The following is a 27959-nucleotide window of genomic DNA, read 5'->3' as shown; positions in this document are numbered from 1 at the left end:
GTGCCAATGTTTTATTACAATTGTTAGACAAGAGGTGCCAATGTTTTATTATAATTGCTTGAACAGGTTTTTTTGTGATGTTCTATGTCAGTGATGGCAAACCTTTTTGAGACTGAGTGCCCAAATTGCAACCCAAAATCCACTTAGTTATCACAAAGTGCCAACACGGCAATTTAACCTGAATACTGAGGTTTAGTATAGATAAGACGATTGGCTCTGAGGCGCACATTACTCAGGAGTAAGCTTGGTGAAGCAACAGTACAACGCTTCGAATGGGTGAATCACAACCCTAGGAGAGTTTAATCAGAAGTAAGACACATTGCCAGCAACCGAGCTTACTCCCAGGTAAAGGATAGTGCCCAGGCTAGCCTAGATGCATGTGTGGGTGTGGGTGATTTTCCGCCTCCCCCCCATGATGAACTCTATGCATGTGTGCCCACAGAAAGGGCTCTGAGTGCCACCTCTGGCACCTGTGCCATAGGTTCGCCACCACTGTTCTATGTGAACAGGCTTTTATGTGATGTTCAGGGGAATTATCCTTATATCAGTACTCTTTAATCTTGAGGGTCCTTGATGCGTTGTTGGCCCTGAACCATGCCCATTTTAATATTTTTGAAGCACAACCCCTTCCTGCACTAAGTAGCCATTTATTTATTTACCAAAGGCAAGTCATCCGTTAGCTTTTCCATGCCAACCCCATAGCTTATTTAACAGAAGTTAGAATACTTAATTTGCAGTGTCCAATCAAGAGTTGCGGTGATACCAGATGAAGCAATAGCAAGAGCAAACACCCTCTTTTTGGGTCAACTGTAGCCAAAATCAGACTTATAACAAAAGTCATACCCTGCTTTTCTTCCCATTGGGGATCCAAAGCAGTTTATATCATTCTCCTGCCCTCCACTTTATCCGCACAACCCTGTGAACTAGTCTGGTTGAGAGAGTGCAACTGGACCAAAGTCATCAGCAACCTCCCATGGCATATTGGGATTTGAAATTGGGTCTCTTAGTCTTACCTGGACATTCTACACCACACTGGTTCTAATAGGCTAGGGAAGTTATTAAACCCCCTATGTTTTGTAAAGGATGGGATATTTTCCACTCTGCCTGCCTCTGTTGGTTCTACCATCCCAGATTTTAGCCATTAGCTGTCCTTTCCATTGCAAACAGTAGAGGGATTTACTTCCATTTATACCCTGCCCTCCTCACCAATGATTGGGGAACCCAAAGCAGCTTGAATCATTGTCCTTGTCTTCATTTTATTATCACAACAAACCTTGGGCTGAGTAGCCCAAGCAAGGTTCCCATGAGAGAGTGAGAATTAGAACCCAGGTCTCCTAGATCATAGTTACACAGTCTGAAGATCAGAGAAATTGTTAACCCCCATTGTTCTGTAACCTTCCCTGTCTGTGTTACCTCTGGCTTCCTTGTTTTTTGTAAGTAAAAAGTTGCTTCCTTTGCAAAAAGCAGAGGGATGTATAAATCTAGGCCAGGAAATAACAATCTCTTTCATTTTTGGCTCTGCAATTTCCATCACCTGGAATCTGCTGGCCAGCTGCAAGGCACCTAGCTTCATTTTCTGTTGAGTTAATGCCTGCCAAAAACAAGCAACCTTAACCTCTATTGCAAACAGGAACATGAGGGAGGCATTCTGAACACAGTCTGAGACAGGAGGTTCTGATTCCCCTCATTTTTGACACTGCAACTCCTATAATCATAATGAAACTCATGACCAGTTTGGAGACTTGGGAATCATAGCTTCATTTTCTGATGTTATGCTTGTCACAAATGGATAAATCATTTTATTATTATTTTACTTCCTTTATACAGCACCTTCCTCCCCAATGGGGACCCAAAACAGCTTTACATCATTTCTGTATCTTCCCAGCAATCCTATGAGGTAGGTTATGTGTATATGACTTCCATGGCAGAGTTGAGATTCAATCCTAACCCTCCTGGATCCTAATCAGGCAGTCTACTCACTACATCATGATGGGTTTTTCTGAGGTCACAATCTGTGCCTGAACCCAACTCCCACTAAGACTTGTAGATTGGTGATTTCATCATTTTCTGTAAAACTCTTTGATAACATGCAAAACTGTCTGCAGAGTTCTCCAGGGCAAGTAGTTGGCCACAGTATGAAGAACACCTGGACTCCTGGTCTGATCACTGGGCTCATCTACAACAGTAATTATGAAATACAGTTTAAAAAAATAATAAAAGAGAAAAAAGAACAAGGGAAAGCAATATACTTTGACCTTTTAGATCTAAAAGATATTGGTTTTTTTCCTCTTACCTATATAGTATAAAGCCTGATTGAATAATGCATTTTCAATAGAAACAAAGTATTCTCATCAAATTATTTACAAATAAGAATAAGAATTAATCAGGTTATAGATTCATGTTACTCTCCTTTTTTAAAAAAATAAAAAAGGATTTAGTATTTGACTGGAGATCCAAACAATGCATACTGTTGCTGGCCGATATTATACTGCGAGCAACCTTGAATACTATAAGGCAGAAATGTGGCTACTAAATGCTTTAAATAAATAAAATAGGGTATAGTATTTATTTATATTAAACATTTCTGACCTCTCTCTCTTTTAAAGTACCTAAGGCAGGCTACAAAACAACAAACACAGAGACAACATTTAAAGCATATAACCAGAATGTAAAACTACAAATATGTTCTATCTTAGGTCAGCTTACATTTTAACATGTGACCTCACACACACACTAAACATGAATCAAAAAGTTGCTTATCTTTGGCCTGGAAACAATCAAAATAACCAACATGCTTGCTGGAAAAAGTCAGGGAAAGTTCTCCACCTTCCCCATCATCTCTTTACTGTTCCTTCCTTCACTCTCTGAGATTGATAGACCTGGGTTCAAATTCCTCTGAAGATCTGGACAACAATGCCATCAACTGCTGTTACATACTGACATGGCATTAGCCAGAGGAGAGTTTTATTATTTAAAGTCAGCTGGCTTATTAGGGACATGAAAAATCTAACACTAGCACCATGTTAAATCAGCATACCTGGTCATAAGAACACAATAAGAGCCCTGTTGGATCAGACCAGTGGTCCACCTGGTCCAGCATCCTGTCTCACAGTGTAACCAGTTACTTCCTATGGCTAAAACACAATTCAGTGATGAAGGCCTTCCCCTGATTTTGTCTCCTGGGACTGCGATTCAGAGGATTTCTGCTTCTGATTGAGGAAGTTCATGACTAGTAGCCACAGACCTCTCTTCCATCAATTTGCCTAATCCTAGACCTCTGGCCATCACTATTCCTCGCACGCAGAATTTTTACAAGACAGCGCCTTATAGTGGTCGGGAACATGCTGAGTGCTGCATAAATCAAACACGGGCTGTCTTCGCTGGACTTCATTAAAGGTATTACGTGGTTTAGGTTTTGCTATGAATGAAGACTGGAGAGGCTACTGCGGCCTCTTCCCACTGCGAGAGTCGTTATCCGGCAACCAACTCTTTAGTGGATTCCACACAGCATGTTTATAACGAGTTGCAATCGTTATATATGAACTCGTGTGTTAAAAGAGCAGTGGCAACTTTCTCACTGGTCTCTGCGAAGAAGGCGGCGTCCCTATGGTGCCTTTACAGTGATGAGCGCCACGCTAAAGGAGACCCTCCACAGCTCCACCGCCCAACTGCTCCCACCCATCATTCTCAAGACGGGCACGATCCTTCCCGTCCCCTTCCGCCATCAGCTCCTGGGGTTCTCTCTGCCCCGCCTCCGGTTGCGGGACGTAACGGCGCCAGCAGCGGCGAAGTGGTTCCGGGTCAACAGAAGCAGCCGCCGACATGGAGCGCCCGGGGGTTGAGAGGCCTCCGGGAGGCCGGTGAAGGGGTAGCCCAGGGGGGACCCTTTTCCTGCTTGGTCTGAGGCTGGGGAAAGGGGGTTCGCGCATGCGCGCTAATAGATCCTTGCTGGATCTCTGGCGGAGGCTGCTGCAGCTGCTGCTGGAGGGAGCTGCTGGCCGCCTCCAGCCCTCCGAGGCTCCCCATCTCCTCTAGACCCCCGGCGGGGCAGCTTCTCCCCTCTTCCTCCGCCCCAGGCAAGCAGGCGGCGCAGGAGCAGCCATGTCTTTGGGCGAGTACGAGAGGCACTGCGACTCCATCAACTCCGACTTCGGGAGCGAGTCGTCCAGCAGGAGCGGCCCCCGGCCTGCGCCTCCTGGCTTAGGCGGCGAGCAAGAGGAGTTGCATTACGCCCCCATCCGCAATCTGGGCCGGGGGGCCTTCGGGGAGGCCACCCTGTATCGTCGTACTGAGGTATTAAAAATGTGCCCCCCCGCAAATTCTTTCTCCGCCCTTCCCCCGTGTCCTTTAAAGACATGTATCGAGCTGCAGACCTGTGCACGCTTGCATGGGAGCATGCGAAGAAGTTAGGCTTAAGTTCGTGAAAGTGTAAACAAAGCTAGATTTGAGCACTTTGCTGAACTTCGGCACATATGGTCCACGAAAGCTTATGCTGGACCGAAATCTTGTTAGTTGCCACCGGAACTTCTGTTTATGTTTTGCAACGACGGTGCTTCTCATCCGGAATTGTTATGGGGGAGTGCACTCTGTTGAATAAAGTGGGGCTCTGTGTAAATGTGCATTTCGCTGTAAACCTCTTTCAAAACTTGTCTCCCCGCTACAGTCTTAACTCTAGTCTAGTTAGAGTGATGCAATGTAATGGGTAGGAGACTCTGGTAGGTTTGCCACTTCTGCCTGCCAATCCTTTTTCAGATGAGCGGGGGGGGGGGGGGGGAGAGCTGCATACTTTGAATTTTTGTCTGCCATGCGGTTGATATTAAAGTGCAGGTATCAGCCAGCAAAGAGATGATGGTTTGGTTAGGAATACTTTTACTGACCAGTTTCAGGATAAACCATTGAAATGTGGTAACAGTAATGCCCTTCTCCAGGTACTGTTATCCAGTTGTATGTGCCCTGACTTGGATAGGCCAGGCTAGTCTGATCTCATCAGATCTTGGAAGCTAAGCAGGGTTGGCTCTGGCTGGTACTTGGATGGCAGATCACCAAGGAAGTCCAGGGTTGCTACTCTGATGGCAAATCACTTCTGTCCATTTCTTGCTTTGAAAACCCTGCTTTGTAAATTAGGCACTAGAAGTGACAGAATGGAACTTCTCACTGAAAAGTTGTGGCTGTCTCAAATAGTTTGATGAAACCTTGTTATTAAATGGAAATTGGGGTGGTGACATCAAAGAGATTCCTGTCTGTGGAGTGTCTGAGAACTTCTGCTAAGTTTGTTTGTTTGAACTTCATGTGTCTGGCTCCAGTCTCAGCTACTTTTGCAGTTAGAGTCCAGTTCTAGCTTTGCATTTGGAGAACTGGGGAGCACTGGAATTTGGGTGTCTGAAAAAAATTGAAATGTTGGACAAGAATGCAAGAACATTGTTTCATCTGCTTTTTAACAATTTCCTTTGCTGGCAGAAAAAGAATGACAGGATGGGAGAAGAGAGACAGAGAAGGCAGCTGTACAGTCGCATCATATTTCTTCAAGAATTTGCAGGCATACCATTTGCAGTTCATGGAGACTGATAACAAAGGGTTCTCAGGCTAATAAAGCAAGGAGTAATGTTAAGGAAAGAATTTCAGACAACTGGGTGCTGTGGGTTTTCAGGGCTGTGTGGTTATGCCTCTGTGGCTATGACTGTGGCCTTGCCACACAGCCCAGAAAACCCACAACATCTAGTTGATTCTGACTGTAAAGGCCTTCGACAATACAATTTCAAAGAAGCTTATTACTGCAGTCTTTTTATGGCATACCCAGATGAGCCTTGATTGTCTAGCAGCCCAGTCCAAAACTTAGGGTGGCCAGGGATGGCATTACTGCCGCGTCACCTCCAAAGGGCTTCCAGACAGTGTGAGGAGGCAACAAAAGGCTGAAAGATCCCAGCTCCCTGAAAACCTTCCACAGGGCTCAGTGGAGTTACACCACCCTTTGGGGTCTATTGCCCATGCCACCAGTGTTCCCAGAGTCAAAGCCCAGTGGAAGCCAACTAGTGTTGGCTCCATCTCTGGGAACTCCTCCAGAACACCCCTAGCTTCATAAGTCTCCATATTAGGCCGGCATAGCTGTGGAATTGGCAGCTGCAAGTGGGTCGTGGAGCCCATCTACTGCCCTGTTTGCTTTCCTGGCCATTGTAAGTGCTGCCTACTCCAAGTGGAGGGCAAATGTGTCAGAATGAGCCCATTCTATCTCATGTGCCCATTCCACCCCCTCCCCCAATTGGCCAGTAGAAATTCAGGCGCCCCCTGGATTTGCTGTACCCTTACATATTAATTGGTTTAACTGGTTTAGCCCAATTAGTTTAAAAGATGAAGCCATGTCTAATGGTGGCTGTCTAAGGTAGAGGTGGTAATATACTGCCAAATCAGCGAACATGTCCAAAATATCAGCACAGATTACATCATTTCCAGGAGCGTTCTCCCATTTCTCCCTTGCTTACTATTATGAGGAAAAACCCCTGAAACATCACTTCTCAAATATTAATATCTTTAATATAGTATCAAAGAACAGTTATAGATCACTGTTGTGAATTCTGAATAACAGGGATGAAATATGAATATTAAATGCGGAGACATGTTGTTTCCCTTTATCTGTGATGTCTTTTCTATATAAATGTGTGGCTATAGTATCTAGAACCTCCCATCTGTAAAGTGTTATGTTATGGAAAATAAGCTATGTCTGAGTAGTTATGTGTAAAGTAACACCATAATCTTTTCCATGAAAAGTTTGTACCATCCTTTTAGAAAAAAAGAGAATACCAGTTCCAGATAGTAATTCTTCGCATCAGAAATAAAAATTTCATCTGAGTTCCATATAAATATATTGCCAAATCTAAAGAGAGTTTTAAAAAAATAATCTTGGGAAACTGTGTAACAATAACTGTAACAAAGTTTCCTGCATTCCAGGATGACTCGCTTGTAGTTTGGAAGGAAGTGGACCTGACCAGACTCTCAGAAAAAGAACGGCGTGATGCCTTAAATGAGATTGTTATTCTTGCTCTGCTGCAGCATGACAACATCATTGCCTATTACAATCATTTCATGGACAATACCACACTTTTGATTGAACTGGAATACTGTAATGGTGAGCACTTTCTCTCATAAACAGCAAACACTTCCATCATGGTTTCTGTGGGAAAGATGGAACACAGAAAGGCTGTGTCTTGTTTATAACTGTAGTGGCAGATCTAGAAACATAAACCAGATTAATCTTGGGGGACTGCCATTTATGGTTCATGGATAAGTAATCTAAGCCACGCTTAGTGGGAAGCAGAAATAGCTGAAGAACAGATGGAGTGAAAACAGTAAATAAAGTAGAGACTGTAAATGTTCTACTTTATTTGCTGCAAATATTCTTTTACTTGAAAATAAGCTGACAGTCATTGCCTGACATACTCCACAAATTGTTAGGCATTGCTGTGGTTGGATTTGCAATGCTGTATTGCATGTATATGCTTCAAGTGATTACAAAATGAAGTGGTTTGGTAGACCTCTACACCTTTGAGAAACTAAAGCATAAAATATGTGGCATAACAAATGTTGTTCAAGTTTTCCTGGTGAATGTGGGTGTGTCCCCCCCTTTTTTTCCAGTTCATGGTTGATTTGGGTGTTGTTTTTAGCCCACTACAGAACCTTCTAGTCTGCCTTTCTACTGAAGAATATAAACTGCACTAAATTAAGTATGAACTCTTTTTGCCTTGGAACTGAATTGCATTCAAGTTGAGAACACTTGTTTTGGTTTTTTTGTAACATCAGTGAAGCAGTGAGTAGTTCACTTTGTCTTAAAGGTCTTCCTTATGAAGACAAATCTTAAAGAGAAGAGGTTACTTTAAAAGCTACATGTATATCTTGAAGAAGAGCTGTTGCTGATGTGAAAGATACATTTTATTTCTTTGAATGTTTTGCCTAAAAAGCCCCTTGTGCTCAGGTTACAATCAGCAACAGTTGAAGATCATGAGGAAAGATGGACAGGTTTTGCACACAGAAGAGGTTTGAAGAATACAGTGAATTATTGGAAGGATTTCTAGTAAATACTGATGAAGCGATTACAATCAACAACTAAATATTTCTCTCAATTTCAGGGGGGAATCTCTATGATAAGATCCTGCGGCAGAAAGACAAGTTGTTTGAGGAAGAGGTAACTTGAATGGTAGTGGGAATTACTAAGCTGCTTTTCTCTGGGATCTTCCAGCTGTTAAATCCTTTCAATTTTTATTTTTTCCTTTGGTCTTTAACCTGTATTCTTCTAACAGTGCTATCCTATTCAAGGAACACCTTTCTCATTTTGTTCAACTTAATGGACTTAGAAGTGTGCCACTTAGGTTAAACCTAAGCATTGACTTCAATGGACTGAGAATGGAGTACCTCTTCATAGGATTGCAGTTTGAATGTGGTACACAATAATGAATTAAATGCATGTCTTTATTTTTAAATATAAACATGATCATGCAATTTAATTGACTCATTAATTTTCATTACATTACATTTTGATGCTTGTATCCTTGTTCCCAAGGAATTCATTGATCTCCCTGACTGTGATCACACAGCAAATAAGAAATATCAGCTGTAATATGGAATTTGATCATTCCTGCCATAACCCTTGCCTTTCTGCTTCACTTTTTATCAAAAAGTAACAAAAGACCTACACTCTTCATTCTAATCTTAAAAAACTAGTAAGCAGACAAATGCATGTATTGCTTGTTTATTTGTCACGTTTACAGTAATTTGGTACTCAAAGCAACTTAACATTTTAAAAGCCTTCATACTGAAATGGCTAAACACAGCAGAATAAAACAAGTGTCTTGAGTTTCCTGCAAAAGCCTCTGCAAATTAAAAATATTTCCTTTCTGGTAGGAACTATATAATGAGGAAGTAAAAGAGTTCCACAATTCAGGTGTCGTATCAGAGAACAATCTGCTTGTACCTAAAGGGAAAACTTCCAGGTTTTTCATGATTAGAAACAAGAAAGACAGTCCTGTGAGGTTGGGCATTTGCAGAGCAAGTTTCCAAAATAGCTAACCTTGTATTATGTAGCAAAAGAGGTTTAGGATTGAATTTAGACTGAAGCTAGGTAAAGTAAAAAGCAAGTTCAAATCTGATTAAACAGAAATTTATTAAAATTACTCCAGAAGAGAGCAATAGCAGAGAGGAATAAAACGGAGAAACCTATTCCCACTGCTAGATAATAATTACATTGGCTCAGCAAAATCAAAACAAGATTTTCAGCTTCAAAGAGACCACTCAATCCAGGGCAAAGTTCCAAGGTATCAGGCAGCCATAGTTTCCAGGACACTTGTCAAGATCTAAAATATATCTAGAAATCTGTTGTAAGGCTCAAAGAAACATTTATTGCTAGGTTTGGGAAGCCATTTTTATGGCAAAGAGTTGAAATGGTCAGGGGCTTGATGACCAATCAACTCAATGCCTGATGAGCTAAGATGGTTACACACTAAATTGCTGACCAGGTGATCTTAAGGGTCAAGATGAGATAAGGCAAGATATACTCTACAGACATCAACACTCCCTTCTCACAATGACATCGCAATAGTTTAATCAGCTTAATTGCCTGGAACATGGCGCCAGATTTTATGACTTTGATGTCTCAGAGAATGAATCATGGGACCATATTTTAATTTCTGACACCTGGGGTTCTTATCAGCTGGCAAAAGGTCAGAGCTTTGGTATTTTTGCTAACACACAACACTGTGGAATTATTTCTTAGCCTGAAACAAGGAATGTGAAAGAATAGGAATCTGTATTAGAACTCAATTTCTTGATAGTACTCTCTCAGATCTAACTGCAATACATGATAGAATGTGAAACAAAGCTTCTTCAGAAGCAAGTATAGAAATGTATTACTAAACATATGCAGGACCCAGACTAGCAGCCCAATCCAAAGGAGGGAAAGGTTGTACCTTAACTGGGGATGGCACTTCCTCACTGCCTCTATCAGTGGCGTACCTAGGCAAACTGAGCAAAACCTGATGCCCCCCCATGGGCGGCCACCCTCTCCCACCGTGACCAAGCAATGATTTTTTCCACCAGGTCGTTTCAAAGTCACCATCACATTATAGAACATGCCCTGACTCACAAATCTGAACACAGCAATGGGCCATGTTGCACAGCAGAAATATTTTTTTGAAAACATTTTCAAAATGCTTTCAAAATGTTTTATTACTGCTATGAAAACATGTTATGGTGTTGTATCCAGTCCCCCCAATTGAGGGAAACAGCATGACTTTCAATGTTATTTAAACTGGGGACCCCAGATTCTCCCTTTAAGGTGGATTTAAAAGGAGAATCTGGGCTCCCTCATTTAAACAAGTGATGCTGGAATCCACCCCCAAACAGTATCATTTTCAATGGTGTTTAAACAAGGAAGCCCAGATTCTCCTTTTAAATCCACCTTAAAGGGAGAATCTGGAGTCCCCAGTTTGAATAACATTGAAAGTGATGCTATTTTGGGGTGGATTCTTCCCCCCCCCTGAAACAGCATCACTTTCAATGTTTAAACTGGGGACCTCAGATTCTGCCTTTAAATCCATGCCAAAGGGAGGGGGAGATTTAAAAAGAAAATCTGGGGAAACTTGGGGGTGCCTGCTGTCAGGGGTGCAATTGTTAAGCTAACAGCACCAAACTTTCAGGGTATCTTCAGGAGACTCTCCTAATGATCAGGCACCCCTTTTGGGAGTCCGTAGCGTTGGACTCCCTGGACCAAACTTCACAAAACCTTGGTGGTATCAGTAAGAGACTCTCCTGATGATACCTCCCAAGTTTGGTGAAGTTTTGTTCAGGAGGTCCAAAGTTATGGACCCTCAAAGGTGTAGCCCCCATTTCCTATTAACTCCCATTGGAAACAATGGGGATGGGGCACCCCCTTTGGGAGTCCATAACTTTGGACTCCCTGAACCAAACCTCACCAAACCTGGGTGATAGCATCAGGATAGACTCCAGAAACATCCCTGAAATTTTGGTGCTGCTAGCCTAATACGATTGAGATATTCCTAAGGAACAAATGGCCCTGCATTCTGTTACTTTTCCTAGGAAAGTTGCATATTTTGTTTGGCTCATATGTAAATATTCTTTCTTTGCAGATGGTGGTGTGGTACCTATTTCAGATTGTATCTGCCGTAAGCTGCATCCACAGAGAAGGAATACTGCACAGGTAGATGTGTTTAACAAAGATAGGGCTAATTGTGACCTAGTTTCTGACAATAAAACCTGCTTGAAACGCTCTTTTTTCCCCTGACAATGCAATGCTTCTTTACTTTCGATAAAAGCAAGAAAAAAATAGGAATTTTGCTTTGGTGCTGTTTGAAGTGCTTTTATTTTCTTCAATTTAGCCAAGTGTTCAATTCAATTGGTTGACTTTCTTATTCACTGCATGTGTATATAACAGATAATGCTAGCACAGCCCAGTCAGCCAAATTTGATTTATTGGCAGAATGTAGATGTAAATGAGGTCTTACTTTTCGGTATAAAGTATTTATCAAAAATATAGAAGCAGATGAAATCACAGCATACCAAGAAGGAAATAACATTCTCTGATAGCTGTTTCTCTGTCTGAAATATGTAAGAGCATTCCCGAGTTGATTTCGTATGAAATTCTGTATAACAAGACTGTATGATGCTGAGGGAGACTGAACCCTAACAAAAGACTGATCTTGTGAGAGCCAGCATGATGTCGTGGTTGAGAATGGTGGACTGTAGTGTGGAGAATTGGGTTTGATTCCACACTCCTCCATATGAAGCATGGCGAACTAAGGAATCATCTGAAACGTTTCATTCTTTTTTATTCTGTAGAGACATAAAGACATTGAATATCTTCCTCACTAAAGCAAATCTCATAAAACTGGGCGATTATGGTTTGGCGAAAAAGTTGAACTCTGAGTATTCCATGGCTGAGACAGTAAGTATCTGCTCTCTGGGTTTGAGAGAATATTTTCGTTTTCCCATTTGAGATATTATATGTGTTGCTGCGATTTAGGAGTCATAAACACTTTTTGTTTTTAATTCCTTTCCTATTTCCCTTTTGGATTCTCTTATCAACAGTTAGAAACTATTCTGTTGCTGAGTATAAGGTTGCAAACTATATCTTCATGTTCTGCTGAGCAATTTTTTTCTTTGTATCTGTATATTTTCTCTATAGTTATAACTGATTGGTTAGACTGAAATTATTTTTCAAACAATATTTTGTTCCAAAATAATCTAATGTAGCAATATTATAGGAGTTATTTTCTTCCTTTTAGTAATATAATTAAGTTTTTATGGCTTGTGATTTCTTCAGTCTTTCAGCCTTGCCTCCATAAACCATCATTTAGTTGCACTGTCAAAGGCTTTCACGGCTGGAACTGTGGGTGGTTGTGGGTTTTCTGGGCTGTGTGGCGGTGGTCTGGTAGATCTAGGAACATGTTTCCTTAGACTGGCACAGAAGAGTATTGTTTTACAGTAAAGAAAACTGAAACAAAATCTGTGAAGCAGCCCTCAAATAATGTATCTAGAAGAGCAATTATGCACATGGAGTCTTGACGTTTGTACCATCTAGTTCAGGGGTCGGGAACCTGCGGCTCTGGAGCCGCAAGCGGCTCTTTAACACTTCTTCTGCGGCTCCACATGGCTTCCCACCCGCTGAAGCGAAGTGGTGGGACGTTGGGACCGGTCGTGCTGTCCCGCTCGGGCAGCCGCAATGCCGCCGCTGCCCGCAGAGGCAGTTCCGCCCAGAGCCGCCCAGGGTGCATGCAAGGAGCTTCCCTTGCCTTGCTGTTCAGCTCCCGGCGGCTGGAAAGACACACCCAGGGAGATCGGAGGGCGACGTGGGCGTGTCTTTGCTGCCGACCGGAGCTGAACTGCAAGACAAGGGAAGCCCCTTGCACGCACCCTGAGACTCGTAAAGGGGTTGTGTGTGTGTGTGAATGGAAGCCGCCCAGGGTGCCTGCAAGGGGCTTCCCTTGCCTTGCTGTTCAGCTCCCGGCGGCTGCAAAAACACGCCCGGGAGATCGGAGGGCGGCGTGGGCGTGTCTTTGCTGCCGGCCGGAGTTGAACTGCAAAGGTAGGGAAGCCCCTGTGCATGCTCCCTGAGACCTTCGTAGCAAGGGGTTGTGTGTGTGTGATAGCGTTATTGTGAATGGGATGGACGCTGACCCCAGGGTGCCTGCAGGGAGCTTCCCTTCCCTGTTGCCTGTTCAGCTCCCGGAGGGCTGCAAAGATACTTCCTGGGAGATCTGAGGGCAGCGTGGGCGTGTGCTTAAGCTGCCATGCCGAGCTGAACTGCAAGGCAAGGTAGCCTCCTTTCACACACCCCTGAGACTCCTGGGGGGGGTTGTGTGTGTTTGTTTGAATGGAATGTGGGAGCAGCCCAGGATGCCTGCAATTAAAATACAGCAAGAGCCAAAATTCAAACCCTGAGACTCCTATGAAACTCCACCTGTGGCATCCACTGTAGGTAATGGATGTAGAACTTGATATAGCCTGCTTTCCTTTCTCCCCGCCCACATTTGCAAATGTTGCTGAATGTGTTTGTGTTTCAGTACCGCTATAATAGATGCAGTCAGCTCCTTTGACGCACCAATGGTCTAATGTACACTTCTAAACAAGGAAAGTGCTATGTCTGATGCATTAATAGCCTGCTTCAGAAGCCCATGTCGGCAGGCTGTGGGGGGCAGTTCTACACAGGCAGAATTCCATGGAGTTTGGATGTGGCATTCTTTAATATTTACAATGCTGAAGGGTAGGCATTTTGGCTGACATTTTTCTTTGCACCTCTGCAACAAAGTGGCCTATTGCCATATAATATAGCAGCAATTTAGCCTACCAACCTCCAGGTGGGGCCTGGAGATTTCCTGAAATCACAATGGGTCTTCAAACTACGGAAATCAGTTTCCTTGCAGTGAATTACTTCATGGAATTATACTCTGCTGAGATCCTTCTTCTTCCCAGCCCCATCCTCTCGCAGTCTTTACCTTCAATCTACATGAAATTTCTGATCCTAGTTAGTATAACATAGTTTCCTTCTAAAGCCAAACTGCCTCAGTTGATACTCATACCATCAATTTTTAGTGCAGAAAACATTTTTTTTTTAAAATACTGGCTCCTTTTTGATAATTTAAGTGGATAATTTAAGTTCAGCTTTTTAATTCATTTGAAAGAGACCTTCAACTCCACGTGTTTTTTTGGTTATTTTTTTTAAGAGTTCAAAATGTGTTCTTTACATAAATAATTATACTTACCTGACAGGGAAGACACCTTGATCACATAAATAAAATATTATTTAAACTCTGGTTTCTCTTCAGATCGTATAAAATATTATTTTCTCTGTAGCACTTAATGGATTTCATAAGCAACACACTATAATTGTTTTATACAAAGCGTAAAGGTAAAAAACCAAAATACACAGTGCTATCTTCATTTTAAATGTAAAAAAGTATCTGCGGCTCCATGAGTTTTCTTTTCCAGGGAAAATGGGTCCAAATGGCTCCTTGAGTGTAAAAGGTTCCTGACCCCTGATCTAGTTTATAGCAGGGTCTATCCCATTTCATCATCTCTGTGAAACAGAATGCACTTTCCAGGGCCTGCCTTGAATGAAATAACTGAAACTGATCAAAGCCCAGCCTAGTAATACCTGATGCATGCAAAAGGTTAGATGGGGTCTGGCCTTCTAATGTTTCATAATATTTTCCTTCATATTCACATTTCCACTTGCAAATCCCGATATATCTTGCATCTTACCACATATGTCCCAAATAGGCCGCTATGCTCCTTATCAGCGAAGCCGCTGGAAGTCCCTGGTCCTTCAATGATGCAACTGGCCTCTAACCGGGCCAGGGTCTTTACAGCCCTGGCCCCTGCCTGGTGGAATGCTCTCCCACCAGCTGTTCGGGCCCTGTGGGACCTTGGTGAGTTCCACAGGGCCTGTAAAACTGAGCTGCTCCGCCAGGCTTTTGGAGAGGCTGGCTGCGGATTGGCTGCCCCTTGGTGAGGCCCCTGCTGTATGTTGTCATCTTTAGCAATGCCTCATATTGGTTTCATCTCTTGGCATTGCTGCCCCTCCTGGCCTTGGGCCCGGGCGCCACCCATATGGGATTAAGCTGCTTCTGTTTTAGAATTTTTGTATGCTGCTATTGATTTTAAGGGTTGTAATTATGTTTTAATTGTTGTTAGATATTACGTGTTGTAAACCGCCTAGAGCCCTTCGGGGGTTGAGGCAATCTACAAAATCTAAATAAAAAAATAATAATAATAATCTCTGTATCTCTTGCACAAACTGTCCTCAATGTGTCACTAGTTTTCTGTGTTTTTTGTTTGTTTAGTTTCACTCATTCCATATCCATCATTATGTTTCCATGTTTTTATTTTCATGCATTCAACCATTTGTTTTCATTTTAATATTATTCACAATAAATCTCCCGTTGGTTGAGCAAATTTGATAACTGAAAGGGAATTTTCTGGCCATTTTCCAGCTGTTGGTAAAACCCAGTTGTTATAACATCAGAATCTTAAAATCTAAGCATTGTGTTTTGGGGTTGAGTGAGGGTTACATGTCAAATAGAAAACTTGCCATTTGCAGAAGTAAAATAACTCCTGTAACCTAAACTACGTCTGATGAAGAGCTGGATAGAATATATCTACCTTAATTACATCTGATGAAGAGCTGGGTAGAATGTCTCTTAACATTTTTGTTTTTTGTGTAGTTGGTAGGAACCCCATACTACATGTCTCCTGAGCTGTGTCAGGGAGTAAAATACAACTTCAAATCTGACATCTGGGCAGTTGGCTGTGTCGCTTTTGAGCTCCTCACACTGAAGAGAACTTTTGATGCTACCGTAAGTCACAACTGTGGTGCTACATAGCTTTCTTCCTTCTTAAGTTTTGTCTCATGCTGTTTGTGTGTGTCGGTTGGGAGAGACTAATCCACTGTTGAGAATTTATGAAGTGAGAGATATAGATGGGCCTCTCTTCCCAAAGGCAAATTGAGGGGGAACTGCGCCTGGGGTGCGCGTTTGTCCTGCGCCCCCTGAAAACCCCCGCCACGTCATAGCCATGCCCCTGCAAGGCATGCACCCGGTGCTTCGCACCCCACCCGGCCCCCTGGGTGCTGTGCCACTGTCTCTTCCTTAAGGGTGCTGGTGTCTTTTAGTCTGATCCTGAAGTCCCTTGCCAATATCTTGCTTGCCTACTTAGAGTGGTGGGCAATAGCATGCCTTTCAGGCAGATATTCAGCTTGTTTCATTATTTCCTTTTAAAGAATCCATTGAACCTGTGTGTGAAGATTGTGCAAGGCAACCGGACCATGGAGGTTGATTCCAGTGTTTATTCTCTGGATCTCATTCAGATGGTGCATTCCTGCCTTGATCAGGTGGGTGAGATAACTGCTCTCTGTCAGCTTTGGTGTCCATCATGCTCACCTGTAGGTGAAGTGGGGACAGGCCTTGTATGGGCTGCAAGATCTGAGATGTAAATTCCTTGGCATTCTGTGCCTCTGAGCTCTGATTACCTAGATTTAGTATCCTTGGCTGTCCAGGAACTCTGACATGGAAGTAGCTACAGCAGCGCCTTTGACTTTGGGGAGATGAATCTACAATTTAAATATTCTGGTTTAACTTTTCACTTTCTGCGTAGTACCTCTTTGGCTTTTGGGGAAACTGAAAGAGATCACAAGACTGTGGTTAGCTGCCCTAAGACTTGTGTTAAAAAATGATCCCTTTCCTTAGGGAGTGACCTGTCCCTCACCTCTTTCAGGATCCTGAGAAGAGGCCTACTGCTGATGAGGTGCTTGGTAGTCCCCTTCTCAGCAAACGCAGGAGGTAAACATATTTGTTTTGAACATGAATACTGTTTTTATTTTTTTATTCATTTACTTCATTTATGCCCCATATTTCTCCCGAGTGCAGACCCAGAGAACTCTTTTATGTTGGAGTCTGATATCTTATTTAAAAAACAAAACAAAAGGAGAGTTGTCATAAAAGACTTCCCAGTGACTATTTCTGGAAAAAGACAAGTCTTATAAGAAAGGGGGAGCCTTTGTAATGGTGCTGGGAATTTTAAAAATGTAAACACTGAATTTCAACCTCCATTTGACATTACAGAAGTACAATAAACTTTCATAAGAGAATAATACTGACCTACTTTACAGGGCTGTTATAAGTATTACAACAAGGGACAGTACATGAAGCGCTTCAGAGTAGTCAAAGCAATCAAGTAATGCAAACTATTTCTAGGAATAGATCATGTGTGAGGATTTGTGGCGAACACCTTTTTAAGGAGCTAATGCAGGGGTGTCCAACTCTGGCGCTTCAGATGTTAATGGACTACATGGCCAATTGGCCATGCCAGCAGGGGCTGATGTGAACTGTAGTCCATGAACATCTGAAGCGCCAGAGTTGGACACCTCTGAGCTAATGCATGCAAATAATGAAGTGATTTAAAAAAGCCCTCCCCCACTGCTGTAATACTGGAATTCTGTCTTGGAGGCTATATGTCTGTTGTAGACTCACAGTACCAAATTATTTATTGGATGACGATAATGATGATGATATGATGGAAATGGAAATCCACCAAATGTTGGAGTACCTGATTGTCTAAAGGACAACTGTGCTGGAGCTATGCGTTGGGCAAAAAACACAGAATTCTCTACCTGATTTTTGCTGTCAGTATACAGAGTGGTGGGGATAGAGCATTTGTATTTTCTCACTTGCCCCTTCTCCTGTTTTCTCTGCTTGACTTCCCATTTGCTGAGGGTGAAAAATAGATTGGGGTGGGGTTGCAAGGGAAAAGTCCCTCTTCTGCCTGGCCATGCATATCTGCTGCACACACATTGCTGGAGTTCCTTTGGAATCGGTTGTTTCCACCTAATGTGTGTTTCCACTATTAGCCTACTGAAAGGAGCATCTTGGATGACTTCTGCACATTAAGGGGAGCAGCAATATATCCACCACATGGTGCATGTTAATTTTTTTGCTCATATATCTATCCACCCATTTCTTTTAAGTGTGAAAACACAACATGGCCAAAGTAAGAAGCCTAAATAAATGCTGTTTTGCACTTGCACAAGATTTGTGCCTCTCCGTTCTCATTGCAGGTCCCCATTCTGTTTTCACTGACCCCTCCCCAACAGGAGCAGGATTTCAGGGTTCACTGCAGGCAATAGTGGGATGGAGTGGGGGAGAACTGGCAGTAGGGTTTGACTATATATTCACATTTATGGTGGTGCACCAGTTTGGTGGGAGTGATTCCTCTGCCTGGTTTGCAGTGTTGGCAAAGAACATTCTGATCTTCCTTGAGAAGTACTGTACTAATACATGGGTGCTGTTATTTTTAATGCTTATTATTTCTTCTGGCAGAGAGATGGAAGAGAAAGTTGCGCTGCTTAATGGCCCGAACAAGCGACCAAGGTAATGGAGGGGTGGGGCGGGGCGGGGGGTGCTTGTGTGTTGAAGAAAATCAGTCCCAAGACTTCACTCCTTGCTTGGGCGGAAGTAACAGTGAAACAGTGTTAGGTTTAATGACATTTTGGATATATGATACTACACCAGATGATAGTCATCATTTCATAGGAATGAAGAATGTCTTATAAATGGATGTCCATTCGCTATAAGCCTGAATTGACTTCCCACCAAACTGCATTTGTCTGTTAATTCAACAGCGAATGGTCTTACAATAAATTATGCTTTAATCCACACTCACCCTTTAATTTTTTCTTGTCTCGGGTACAAATGCTACTGTGGTGTGGGATTTTCACCCCCTCTATGATGACAGTCAGTTACTGGAAGATAACTCTTAATAATGGGGGGGAGGGGAAGAGGAGAGAGAAAGCTGTTAAGAATAAGGTTATATTCGGAACAAGGTTGCCTGACTATGTATTCTATTTCTTATGCATGAAAAGTTTCTCAAACTCAAAAACCCTGTATGTATCATCCAGATTTTATTTGCATACATTGGTGATACTGTAGTATTTGCTCATCTTGTACTTGAACGCCTTATGTTGTTTCTGTAGTCTTTGAATGGGGTTTTTCCCCCAACAGGAAAAGTCATCAGGATTTCTAGAATCTGGATCCTTATTTCTCTTCCAACCTGTCTTCTGTTCTGGGACTTGGAAAGAGATTTATGCTGAGCAGTCTTGACTGTTCCTTACCCCCTTATATTTTATAGATCAAGCACCATGAATGAGGCTCCCATTGCAGTGGTGACTTCACGCAGTAGTGAAGTGTATGTATGGGGGGGTGGAAAGTCCACCCCTCAAAAGCTAGATGCCATCAAAGGTGGCAGCAGTGCACGACAGGTCTGTGCAGGAAACACTCACTTTGCGGTGGTGACAGTGGAGAAGGAGCTCTATACATGGGTGGTAAGTAAAATGAACTTGGGAAGTTTGGGATGGAGTGAACCACCGTGTTTGAATCCCTACCCCCAAGTTTATTAATCCAATAAAATGAGGAGAGGGAAGCATTTGGGTGCATGAAGAGGGTGGACGCAAGCATAAGAACATGTCTTGCATCGTATCTAATATATTCAGCCTTAGGGAAGGATTTAGCTTGTGAATGTGTGTTTTTATTTCCTTTTGACACCACTGTTGATATTCGAGTATTTTGGCACAGTCTTGAGTGGGGCTGGCCATTTGATCAGTCAGAAAAGATTTCTTAAACAACTGAACATATATTGTCAAATCATTAAGTTTATTAGACCAAACAAAAACTATGCTGTAGTCACCAGCAAGGTTGATGCTTATAGTCATTACAGAAAATGGATTAGTTAACTTATTGTGAAACTTAAGAAAAGTTGTAATGAATAACTATAGTGCTAGCGTGGTGTAGTGGTTAATAGAGGCAGGCCATGGCAAACCAACTCTGAACATCTCTGGCCTTGGAAACCTGACGGGATTGCCATAAGTAAACTATGACTTGCTGGCCATATTCACCTGCAAGTGTGTGCATGGAAGTGCCTTGCAAGCATTTGTGGCCTTCTCTGGGTCTCATTAAAAGCCTGTGTCATTCTGTAATCTGGTTCTGACGGGGAATTCCAGGTACACATCCTTCAGCATCCTTCTGTATTTTGCAGAACATGCAAGGGGGCACCAAGTTGCACGGCCAACTGGGGCATGGCGACAGGGCCTCTTACAGGCAACCGAAGCATGTGGAAAAACTGCAGGGCAAGGCCATTCGCCAAGTGTCTTGTGGTGATGACTTTACTGTGTGCATCACAGGTGAGAGATGAATATACAGCAAAGTGTACAGATAGTGGTAGACTTGAAATTTTGTATTAACTGTGAAACAGAAAATAACTTTTGCTAATGGGAGGGCATGAAACATAATGACAGTGGCAAAATGAGGCAGTGCACACTGAGTTATAAAGCGGCTTGGAGCTCTTTGGAGAAAAGGCAGGATAAAGATGTGCCATACTAAATATGTGCCGTTTCTTTCCTCAGAATCTGACCCTTGGTCCATCAAGGTCAGTACTGCCTGCTCAGAATAGCATTATCTGTCCAGAGTTCCAGGTGGTAGGCTTTCGCCTCACCTGCTACCTGGTCTGTTTAACTGGAGATGCTGGGCATTGAACTTTGGACTTTCTGTATGCCAAGCAGAGGCTCTACAATTGAGTCATGCTCTCATCCCACTACAGATATGGAATCTGCTTAGATATGAAATCCACTCGTTTCAGCATGTAGCTGACCTATGGTAGTTTGATGGCTTTCAGTTTAGCACATCTAGTAAGTAAACTGAGGTAACCTGGAGCAGCAGTGGCGTAGTGGTTAAGAGCAGGTGCATTCTAATCTGGAGGAACCGGGTTTGACTCCCCACTCAGCTGCTTGAGCTGTGGAGGCTTATCTGGGAAATTCAGATTAGCCTGTGCACTCCCACACATGCCAGCTGATTGACCTTGGGCTAGTCACAGCTTTTCGGAGTTCTCTCAGCCCCACCCACCTCACAGGGTGTTTGTGTGGGGGGAAGGGCAAGGAGATTGTAAGCCCCATTGAGTCTTCTACAGGAGAGAAAAGGAGAATTTAAATCCAAACTCCTCCTCCTTTTCCTCCTCCTCCTCCTCCTCCTCCTCCTCCTCCTTCTTCATTCAATTGTCCTCTCCTTTTTTTTGCAGATGAAGGTCAGGTATTTGCCTTTGGCTCAGACTATTATGGCTGTATAGGTGTTGGCAAAGCTTTTGGCTCTGAGGTTCTGGAACCTGAGCAGCTGAACTTCTTTCTCAGCAATTCTGTGGAACAGGTATCTTGTGGAGATAACCATGTGGCTGTGCTGACCAGAAACCAAGAGGTCTACACATGGGGCTGTGGAGAATATGGTACGTGATTTCTTCTTTCTTCAGCCTTTAATGCTGGGAGAGGGGGGTGGAACAAAGTAAATAAGGAGAATGTATTGTCAAAGGCTTTTGTGGCCGGATTCAACTGGTTGTTGTGGGTTTTCTGGGTTGTGTGGCCGTGGTCTGGTGGATTTTGTTCCTAACGTTTCGCCTGCATCTGTGACTGTCATCTTCAGAGGTGCATCACAAAGGGAAGTCTGTTATGCACAGTGTCCAGTTGGGAACAAAATCCACCAGACCTTGGCCACACAGTCCGGAATACCCACTGCAACCAGCAAATAAGGAGACTTCAAAAGACATAGGCCAAGTTCTTAAGTTTCAAGATGGGTGACCACAGTATACTGTAGTTGCATAATAAAACAATTGAAAGATACTAATTGCTGGTGACAGGATTATTTTTCCATGGAGCTGAAGTTGAAGAAGATTCAAAAGGAATTTGTTCTGGAAAAAATAAACATTAGAACCATTTTCCATCTGATGTGGGATGCTCTGTCTCTGACTTTAAGAAATGCTTCAGTTCCATTTCCTCAGACTTGGGCAGTATGCTTGGAATTTAAATATACACGGTAATTTTTCCATACTCCTGTAATTTTAGCATGAGAAATAAGGGCTGTTTCTAATTGCATCTTTCCAAATACAGGACGCCTAGGGCTGGATTCAGAAGAGGATCATTCCCTCCCACAGAAGGTAACCCTGGTTGATCCCTTGTCATGACTTGCAGGGTATAGACAGGTTTACTGAACTTCTGTTCCAGGGCATTTTTTCCTTTGATGAGACAGCAAAATTGCTGCTAGCATTTTTCACATTGTTCTGTACAATTTTATTTGTAATTCTGGAACAGTTATTGTTGCAAACGTGGTTGGATTCAGATAGTTACAAGTGATAAATCGATGGGAGAACGTCATTCTAAGATCAGTTCATTACAGGGCACTGTAGGTGTATCTTCTGAAGTGCATGAATCTTTGTCACTATAGCAGTTATTGTATTCTGGCTTAAAGATTAAATTTCTGCTTTACTACTGTACAGAACCTGGTATTCAGTTGGTGCTCTGATGTTTTTTGTGCCTCTCATGGTGTTTAATGTTGCTCTTTATAGGTGGAAATTCAGAAGACCTCCAATATTGTTTCAGTCCAGTGTGGCAATGATGGAACTTTTCTGCTTACACAGGCAGGCAAGGTCTTAGCTTGTGGTCTGAATGAATTCAATAAGCTGGGCCTGAACCAGTGCACTTCAGGCCTCATTAATCATGATGTGAGTAGCATTTCTGGAATACCACTTCAAATGGGAGAGATGTTCTCTTGAGGGGGGCGGTAACTGGGACAGCTTTATTCAAGTATTGTACCTTTAGCGGAAGTATAGGATATAATAAATGGACAATTAGGATTTCCTAAGTCCAGCAGTACATTTACTTCAGTTGTGTAGTATTACTGCATGTTTGTGTGTGTAAGAAATTTTGGCTATTTATTATTGTACTTGGATTCTGTGTTGTTGCCGCCCTGAGCCCTGTTGGGGCGGGTGGGATATAAATAAAAAATAAAATAAAACTACAAATTGATCCAAGCAGGAGTTTAAAGGAGTGAACTTTATGGTATCTGCTTATGTATTTGCGTGGCTTACTGTATAAATGTATCTTGACTAAAAATGTATGCGTGAATTGGGTTCTGGCATTAGATTTGTCATATTGACTTCTGTCATCCTTTAGGCTTACCAAGAAATACCCTACACCACCACTTTCACCTTGGCCAAGAAGCTCTCTTTCTACAAAATTCGCACCATTGCCCCAGGAAAAACACACACAGCTGCTATAGATGGTAAGATCTGTTCCAGGACTCTGCATTGAGCCCTGCATAAAGTCCCACTTCTGGTTAAGAAGAGTATGCTAATTGCCCCCAGGGCAGAGCTGCTGAAATCAATGCAATTTTGATATAGCACAGTGTTCTCTAGTGAGATGAGGAATGATGCCTGCAGCAACACTTTCTAGGTAGTCAATAGTAATGGAGCTTCAGAACTTTTCAGGCACAGGCCTATGTGTCATGGAACAGTTATTGAAAAGATTGACATTTTAAAATATTTGCTTAAGCTACTAGTGATGTAGTAATAATGTTGAGGCATAGCTGACAGTTTTTTCACCACCTTACGATGACATGCACTGATGTTCCTGCAGCCCAGCAGATTCTCCGGTACAGTTTATCAACTTTCTGTCTTGGCATCTACAATGGTTCTGTGCTTGTTTTTGTTTTCAGAACGGGGCCGCCTGCTTACTTTTGGTTCCAACAAGTGTGGGCAGCTGGGTGTTGGAGATTATAAGAAACGTTTGGGTATTAATCTGCTTGGAGGCCCCCTTGGGGGAAAGCAGGTTATCAGGGTTTCCTGTGGGGATGAGTTCACTATAGCTGCTACTGATGGTGAGTATGACCACTAGCGGGCTAATTTTGTTTGTTTATTTAGGATTTATATCCCGCCCTATCCCCAAAGAGTACCTCTGTGGGCCTGAATTTATAGGGTCCTAAAGATGGTTTCTTGCCCTCTTGGCGACTGGTAGTACAAAATGGGAGGTAATTCCAGGAAACTTTCTTTGGCAGTGGGAACTTCCTTCTACTGACAGTTTGTATAGTCAAAAGTGCATGTACAGTGGATATGAGCTTGTTGATTAGAGTTTCAAAATCTAGTAATTCAAACAAAAGGAATGTGAAAGACTGTAATGGACTGTTTGATTTGAGATTGATAAAGGTCTTTTCTTCTTCAGATAATCATATTTTTGCCTGGGGGAATGGTGGCAATGGTCGCTTAGCGATGACACCAACAGAAAGAGCTCATAGTTCTGATATTTGTACGTCGTGGCCTCGGCCCATTTTTGGCTCCCTGCATTATGTTCCCGATCTGTCTTGCCGTGGCTGGCACACTATTATAATTGTCGGTAAGTACAAAAAGCCAAGGAATCAGGGGCATTTCTCCAGATATGTGTCTTCTTTAACTAGAAGTTACTTGGAAGAGTGCCTATATTCTTTCAGAGATTTTTTTGGAAATCCATTACTTTAAAAAAATCCCTTTTTCTCTACAGAAAAAGTGATAAATTCCAAAACCATCCTTCGTTCAAGTAGCAGTGGCTTGTCCATTGGGACGGGTGAGTAACCACTTTTTGTCTCTTTAAAGGTTCTTCCTCAATTTAAGAATTCCAGGCTTTTCTTGACCTCCTTCTACTGCAGCTTCTTTTGGATGTTGGACATCTTGTCTGTTCAAATCCAGGAAGGAGTCACCTCATTTCTTCCCCTTGTATATTGGAATGCATGCCAAGTTAGGTTTTATGTGGGTACATGTAGAGCACCATATCTCCAATCATAAAAAGAAAAAAATTAACTTTTCTTGTATCTGCAGTCCTTTATTGCAAAAAGGAATGGCATATAGTTTAATGAACATCATTCAGCCACTAAAGAGTGAAAACATAATAAGCGATAAGTACGATTCTTGTTCTTCAATGTGGTTATTTTAAGATTCTTCTCAACATTTGTTGCATCCTTTTGTGTTCAGTGGGCCTTCTCATGAAGCCACTTAATTTCACTTAAGCTGCCTCTTAGCAGCCCGATTAGCCCAGTTGGCCTGAGCTCACCTGGCCTTGGGAGCTAAGGAGGGGAAACCGCAGTCAGTACTTGAATGGGAGACCAACAGAATGACTGGGGTTGCTACGTGGAGGAGGGCAATAACAAAACACCTCCACTCATCTTGAAGGGGTCACCACGAATCAATTGCAACTCAACAGCACATTCTTTCATTTGCCAGTTGTGCCTGGCATTTTCCCAGTTGAATTCTTTTCTCTTTTTAAACTGAAGAAGCTTTTCTCATTTAAAGCCATGAGATCCTTCTACTTATAGGCTTCAGAATTTTTTTGATATATTTTTTATTTTTCAGTATTCCAAGAAAGAAAAAAAGGAAAACAATAAGAACAATACAGAAAAAAACAAATATAATTCTAGGCACTAAGAGGCAGTAGGGTTATACACATACAATTCTGTAAAATCATAAGCCAACATGTTTTTACAGTTTTTTTAAAAAAACAAGTAAATTCTAATGAGCATAATGTATTACTAAAAAGAAACATTGATATTACTATGATTTCTAAAATATTTCTTACAAAATATGTATTGTATTATCACATTTTCTTACTTATAATCAGTTTCCCTCTTAACTCTTTTTTGGAAACAATTTCTAGTATAGCAAAACTTGAGCAATTATTAATAGTTTATATGCATCGCTACAATCATATTCTCATTTTTCATTATTAATCTTGTTTTTGAGAACAATATGAGAGGTGCATTTTTCATTTATCTTGAAATTCTTTTTTGTTTTCAAATTCTATCAATCTTGTTAGTAATTTCTCTTCTTTATCTTAAATCTAAAAGCCACTGTATTTTTCTCCTCTCCTCTTTTATTTTTTTAATCAAGATTTGATTTCTCCTTGAGAGTCTATCACATCTTCAAAAGTAATGAATTTTTTATTTTTCATCACTGTTATCATATTATGCTTCTATAGGTGACATTAATGGAGAAATTGGAGGACTAATTCTCTTACATGTTGCATCCCAAATCTCTAATTACAGGATTGTCAATTCTCATTTAAGTAAAATTTGTTCTACTCTTAAAGCCATAGGAGATACCGCTTTTGTTCTGTTAGCTACATTCATTTAACATACAAATGGCCAACCTCCATATTAAGGTACTCTGAGTGTTCCTTGGGAAGATTTTATTTTCATCCTGCCATGACTTTTGAAGGTGGATTTAGGTTAACCCCAGGAGTGTCAAGAATGTACATTAAATCTTCCAAAGTTTTAGTTTTTATACTGCTGTGGTGAGGTGACACTTCAGCTCACAGATAAGTGAGATTACCTTCCATTTTTATATCTTGGGTATCTTGAAAATAGACAGCGATCTGCATTCCCAGGCTAGGAAATTCTGCTGAACAAGTAAGGGAAATTGTTACTAATATTCCACTGTTTTCTGCTAGTGGCTCAGAGTTCTACAGCTGAAGGAGGAGAAGATGAGGAAAGTGAGCGAGAGTCTGAGACTCCTGATCCCAGTAGAGGTTTCCGAGGAACCATGGAAGCAGACCGCAAAATGGGGGATCGGATCAGTGCAACAGAAGACATTGGAGATAGCAGTGCTTCTGCCAGCAGCTCTTGCCCTAGCTGGTTACGCAAGGTAATAATTTCTAAATTGATTTTTCTGCAGTCTCTGGGTTGAGAAGATGAAGGAAAAGCAATCTTTTCCCACCAAAGACTCAGAAGTTGAGGCTGAAAGGCTCATCTCTAGACATGAATGTCTTATTGGCTGATCTTAAATGATCACAGTAAATCTGTCTCTTTATATATATATAGATAGTATAGTTGGTGCCCTGACCTAAATGACCCTGGTTAGTTTCATCTCGTCAGATCTCAGAAGTTAGCACTGTGATGGGAAGTCACCAGAGGAAGACAATGACGAACCACCTCTGAACATCTCTTGCCTTGAAAACCCTACTGGGTTTCCATAAATTGGCTGCGAATTAGTCACATTTTACACAAACAGTATAATTGGAATTGCTCTACAGATGTACAGTGGAACCTCGGTTTTCGTTGTTAATCCGTCTGAAAAGAATCGATGAAAACCGAAACCGATGAAAACCGAGGCAAACTTTTCCATAGGAATCAATCCAATTAATCTGTTCTTGGCACTCCAAAAAACATACCAAAAACACATTTTTGGTGAATAAACAAAGTGTTTAATGCTGAAAACAGTAACAAACAATAACACTTGGACCAGCTTCAGAGCCAGTGGACCAATGTCGCACCAGAAAGCTGTCCAAAAAGGTCTGTTTCTGATGCATCTTTAAGATTTGTCTGAAATGGGGCAAGACATTGTCATTAAACAAGTTGCAGACATGGCCTACAACAGCTTTGTCTGGGTGATTTTTCTCCACAAACCCCTGCACCTTACTGCAGATTGATGAAAACCAAGACAAATTTTTCACTGAAAAAATCGATGAAAACCGAAACCGATGAAAACCGAGGGCAATGAAAACCGAGGTTCCGCTGTAGTTCTTTGGCCAACCTGTTCATATCAAAACAAAGCAGATTTTACTTATAGGGATGATATGTCTAAAATTTCAACACAGGATCAAGAGGGAGTCCAAAGAAGAAGATCCTCCTGCACCTACTTTAACAGCTAGTTTTATGTTCATCGTTGATTTTTCCAACATTAGAGAAAATCTCTGACTAAATAGCTTTCTGTGGTAGGTTAAAGGTGCCCCATCTAGGATACTCCAGGGTTTAAGGTTGTTTACCTGATGTTGGGATGAAGAGACAGCACTCTAAGGATGTAATTCTCTTGTATTTCCCTGTCAGCTTCCTTCTGACTAGTTCCCTCAGTTTTGCAGAGTTCCCTTTTTAGAAATCAGCTGTTCCTCTTTTGGCAATTATGGGTGATCTTCCATTGACATGAATTCTGAATTTAATAGCATTGTGGTCAGTGGTCCCAATCTGTACAATAATTACCTCTTGCAGTTAGCGGGTATAGAAAGAGGACTCACAAACTAAAGCTGGAGTGAGGCTACTTTACTTTGCTGTGCTCACTATCCACTGGTAGATATGCTG

General features: G+C 42.0%; 1 protein-coding gene across 2 annotated transcripts in view; it reads left to right on the top strand.

The window, feature by feature from the left end:
- The first annotated feature begins 3810 nt into the window (after nucleotides 1-3810).
- Nucleotides 3811-27959, top strand: part of NEK9 (NIMA related kinase 9) — a 28968-nt gene continuing 4819 nt past the window's right edge. The window contains exons 1-19 of one of the 2 annotated variants that reach the window (XM_048484937.1): nucleotides 3811-4293; nucleotides 6943-7120; nucleotides 8118-8173; nucleotides 11130-11200; nucleotides 11839-11944; nucleotides 15723-15854; nucleotides 16277-16387; nucleotides 16771-16835; nucleotides 18372-18422; nucleotides 19180-19372; nucleotides 20083-20227; nucleotides 21118-21318; nucleotides 21977-22023; nucleotides 22432-22587; nucleotides 23039-23147; nucleotides 23580-23741; nucleotides 24083-24253; nucleotides 24398-24460; nucleotides 26336-26529. In XM_048484937.1, coding sequence (XP_048340894.1) covers nucleotides 4102-4293; nucleotides 6943-7120; nucleotides 8118-8173; nucleotides 11130-11200; nucleotides 11839-11944; nucleotides 15723-15854; nucleotides 16277-16387; nucleotides 16771-16835; nucleotides 18372-18422; nucleotides 19180-19372; nucleotides 20083-20227; nucleotides 21118-21318; nucleotides 21977-22023; nucleotides 22432-22587; nucleotides 23039-23147; nucleotides 23580-23741; nucleotides 24083-24253; nucleotides 24398-24460; nucleotides 26336-26529 — 2403 coding nt within the window. In that variant the 5' untranslated portion in view covers nucleotides 3811-4101. The remainder of the gene's footprint in view (nucleotides 4294-6942; nucleotides 7121-8117; nucleotides 8174-11129; nucleotides 11201-11838; nucleotides 11945-15722; nucleotides 15855-16276; nucleotides 16388-16770; nucleotides 16836-18371; nucleotides 18423-19179; nucleotides 19373-20082; nucleotides 20228-21117; nucleotides 21319-21976; nucleotides 22024-22431; nucleotides 22588-23038; nucleotides 23148-23579; nucleotides 23742-24082; nucleotides 24254-24397; nucleotides 24461-26335; nucleotides 26530-27959) is intronic. The other variant, XM_048484936.1, reaches the window with a different exon arrangement.

The sequence above is a fragment of the Sphaerodactylus townsendi genome, linkage group LG02 (assembly GCF_021028975.2).
Source record: "Sphaerodactylus townsendi isolate TG3544 linkage group LG02, MPM_Stown_v2.3, whole genome shotgun sequence".
NCBI lineage: Eukaryota > Metazoa > Chordata > Lepidosauria > Squamata > Sphaerodactylidae > Sphaerodactylus > Sphaerodactylus townsendi.
This window is presented reverse-complemented; position numbering and strand designations above follow the sequence as displayed.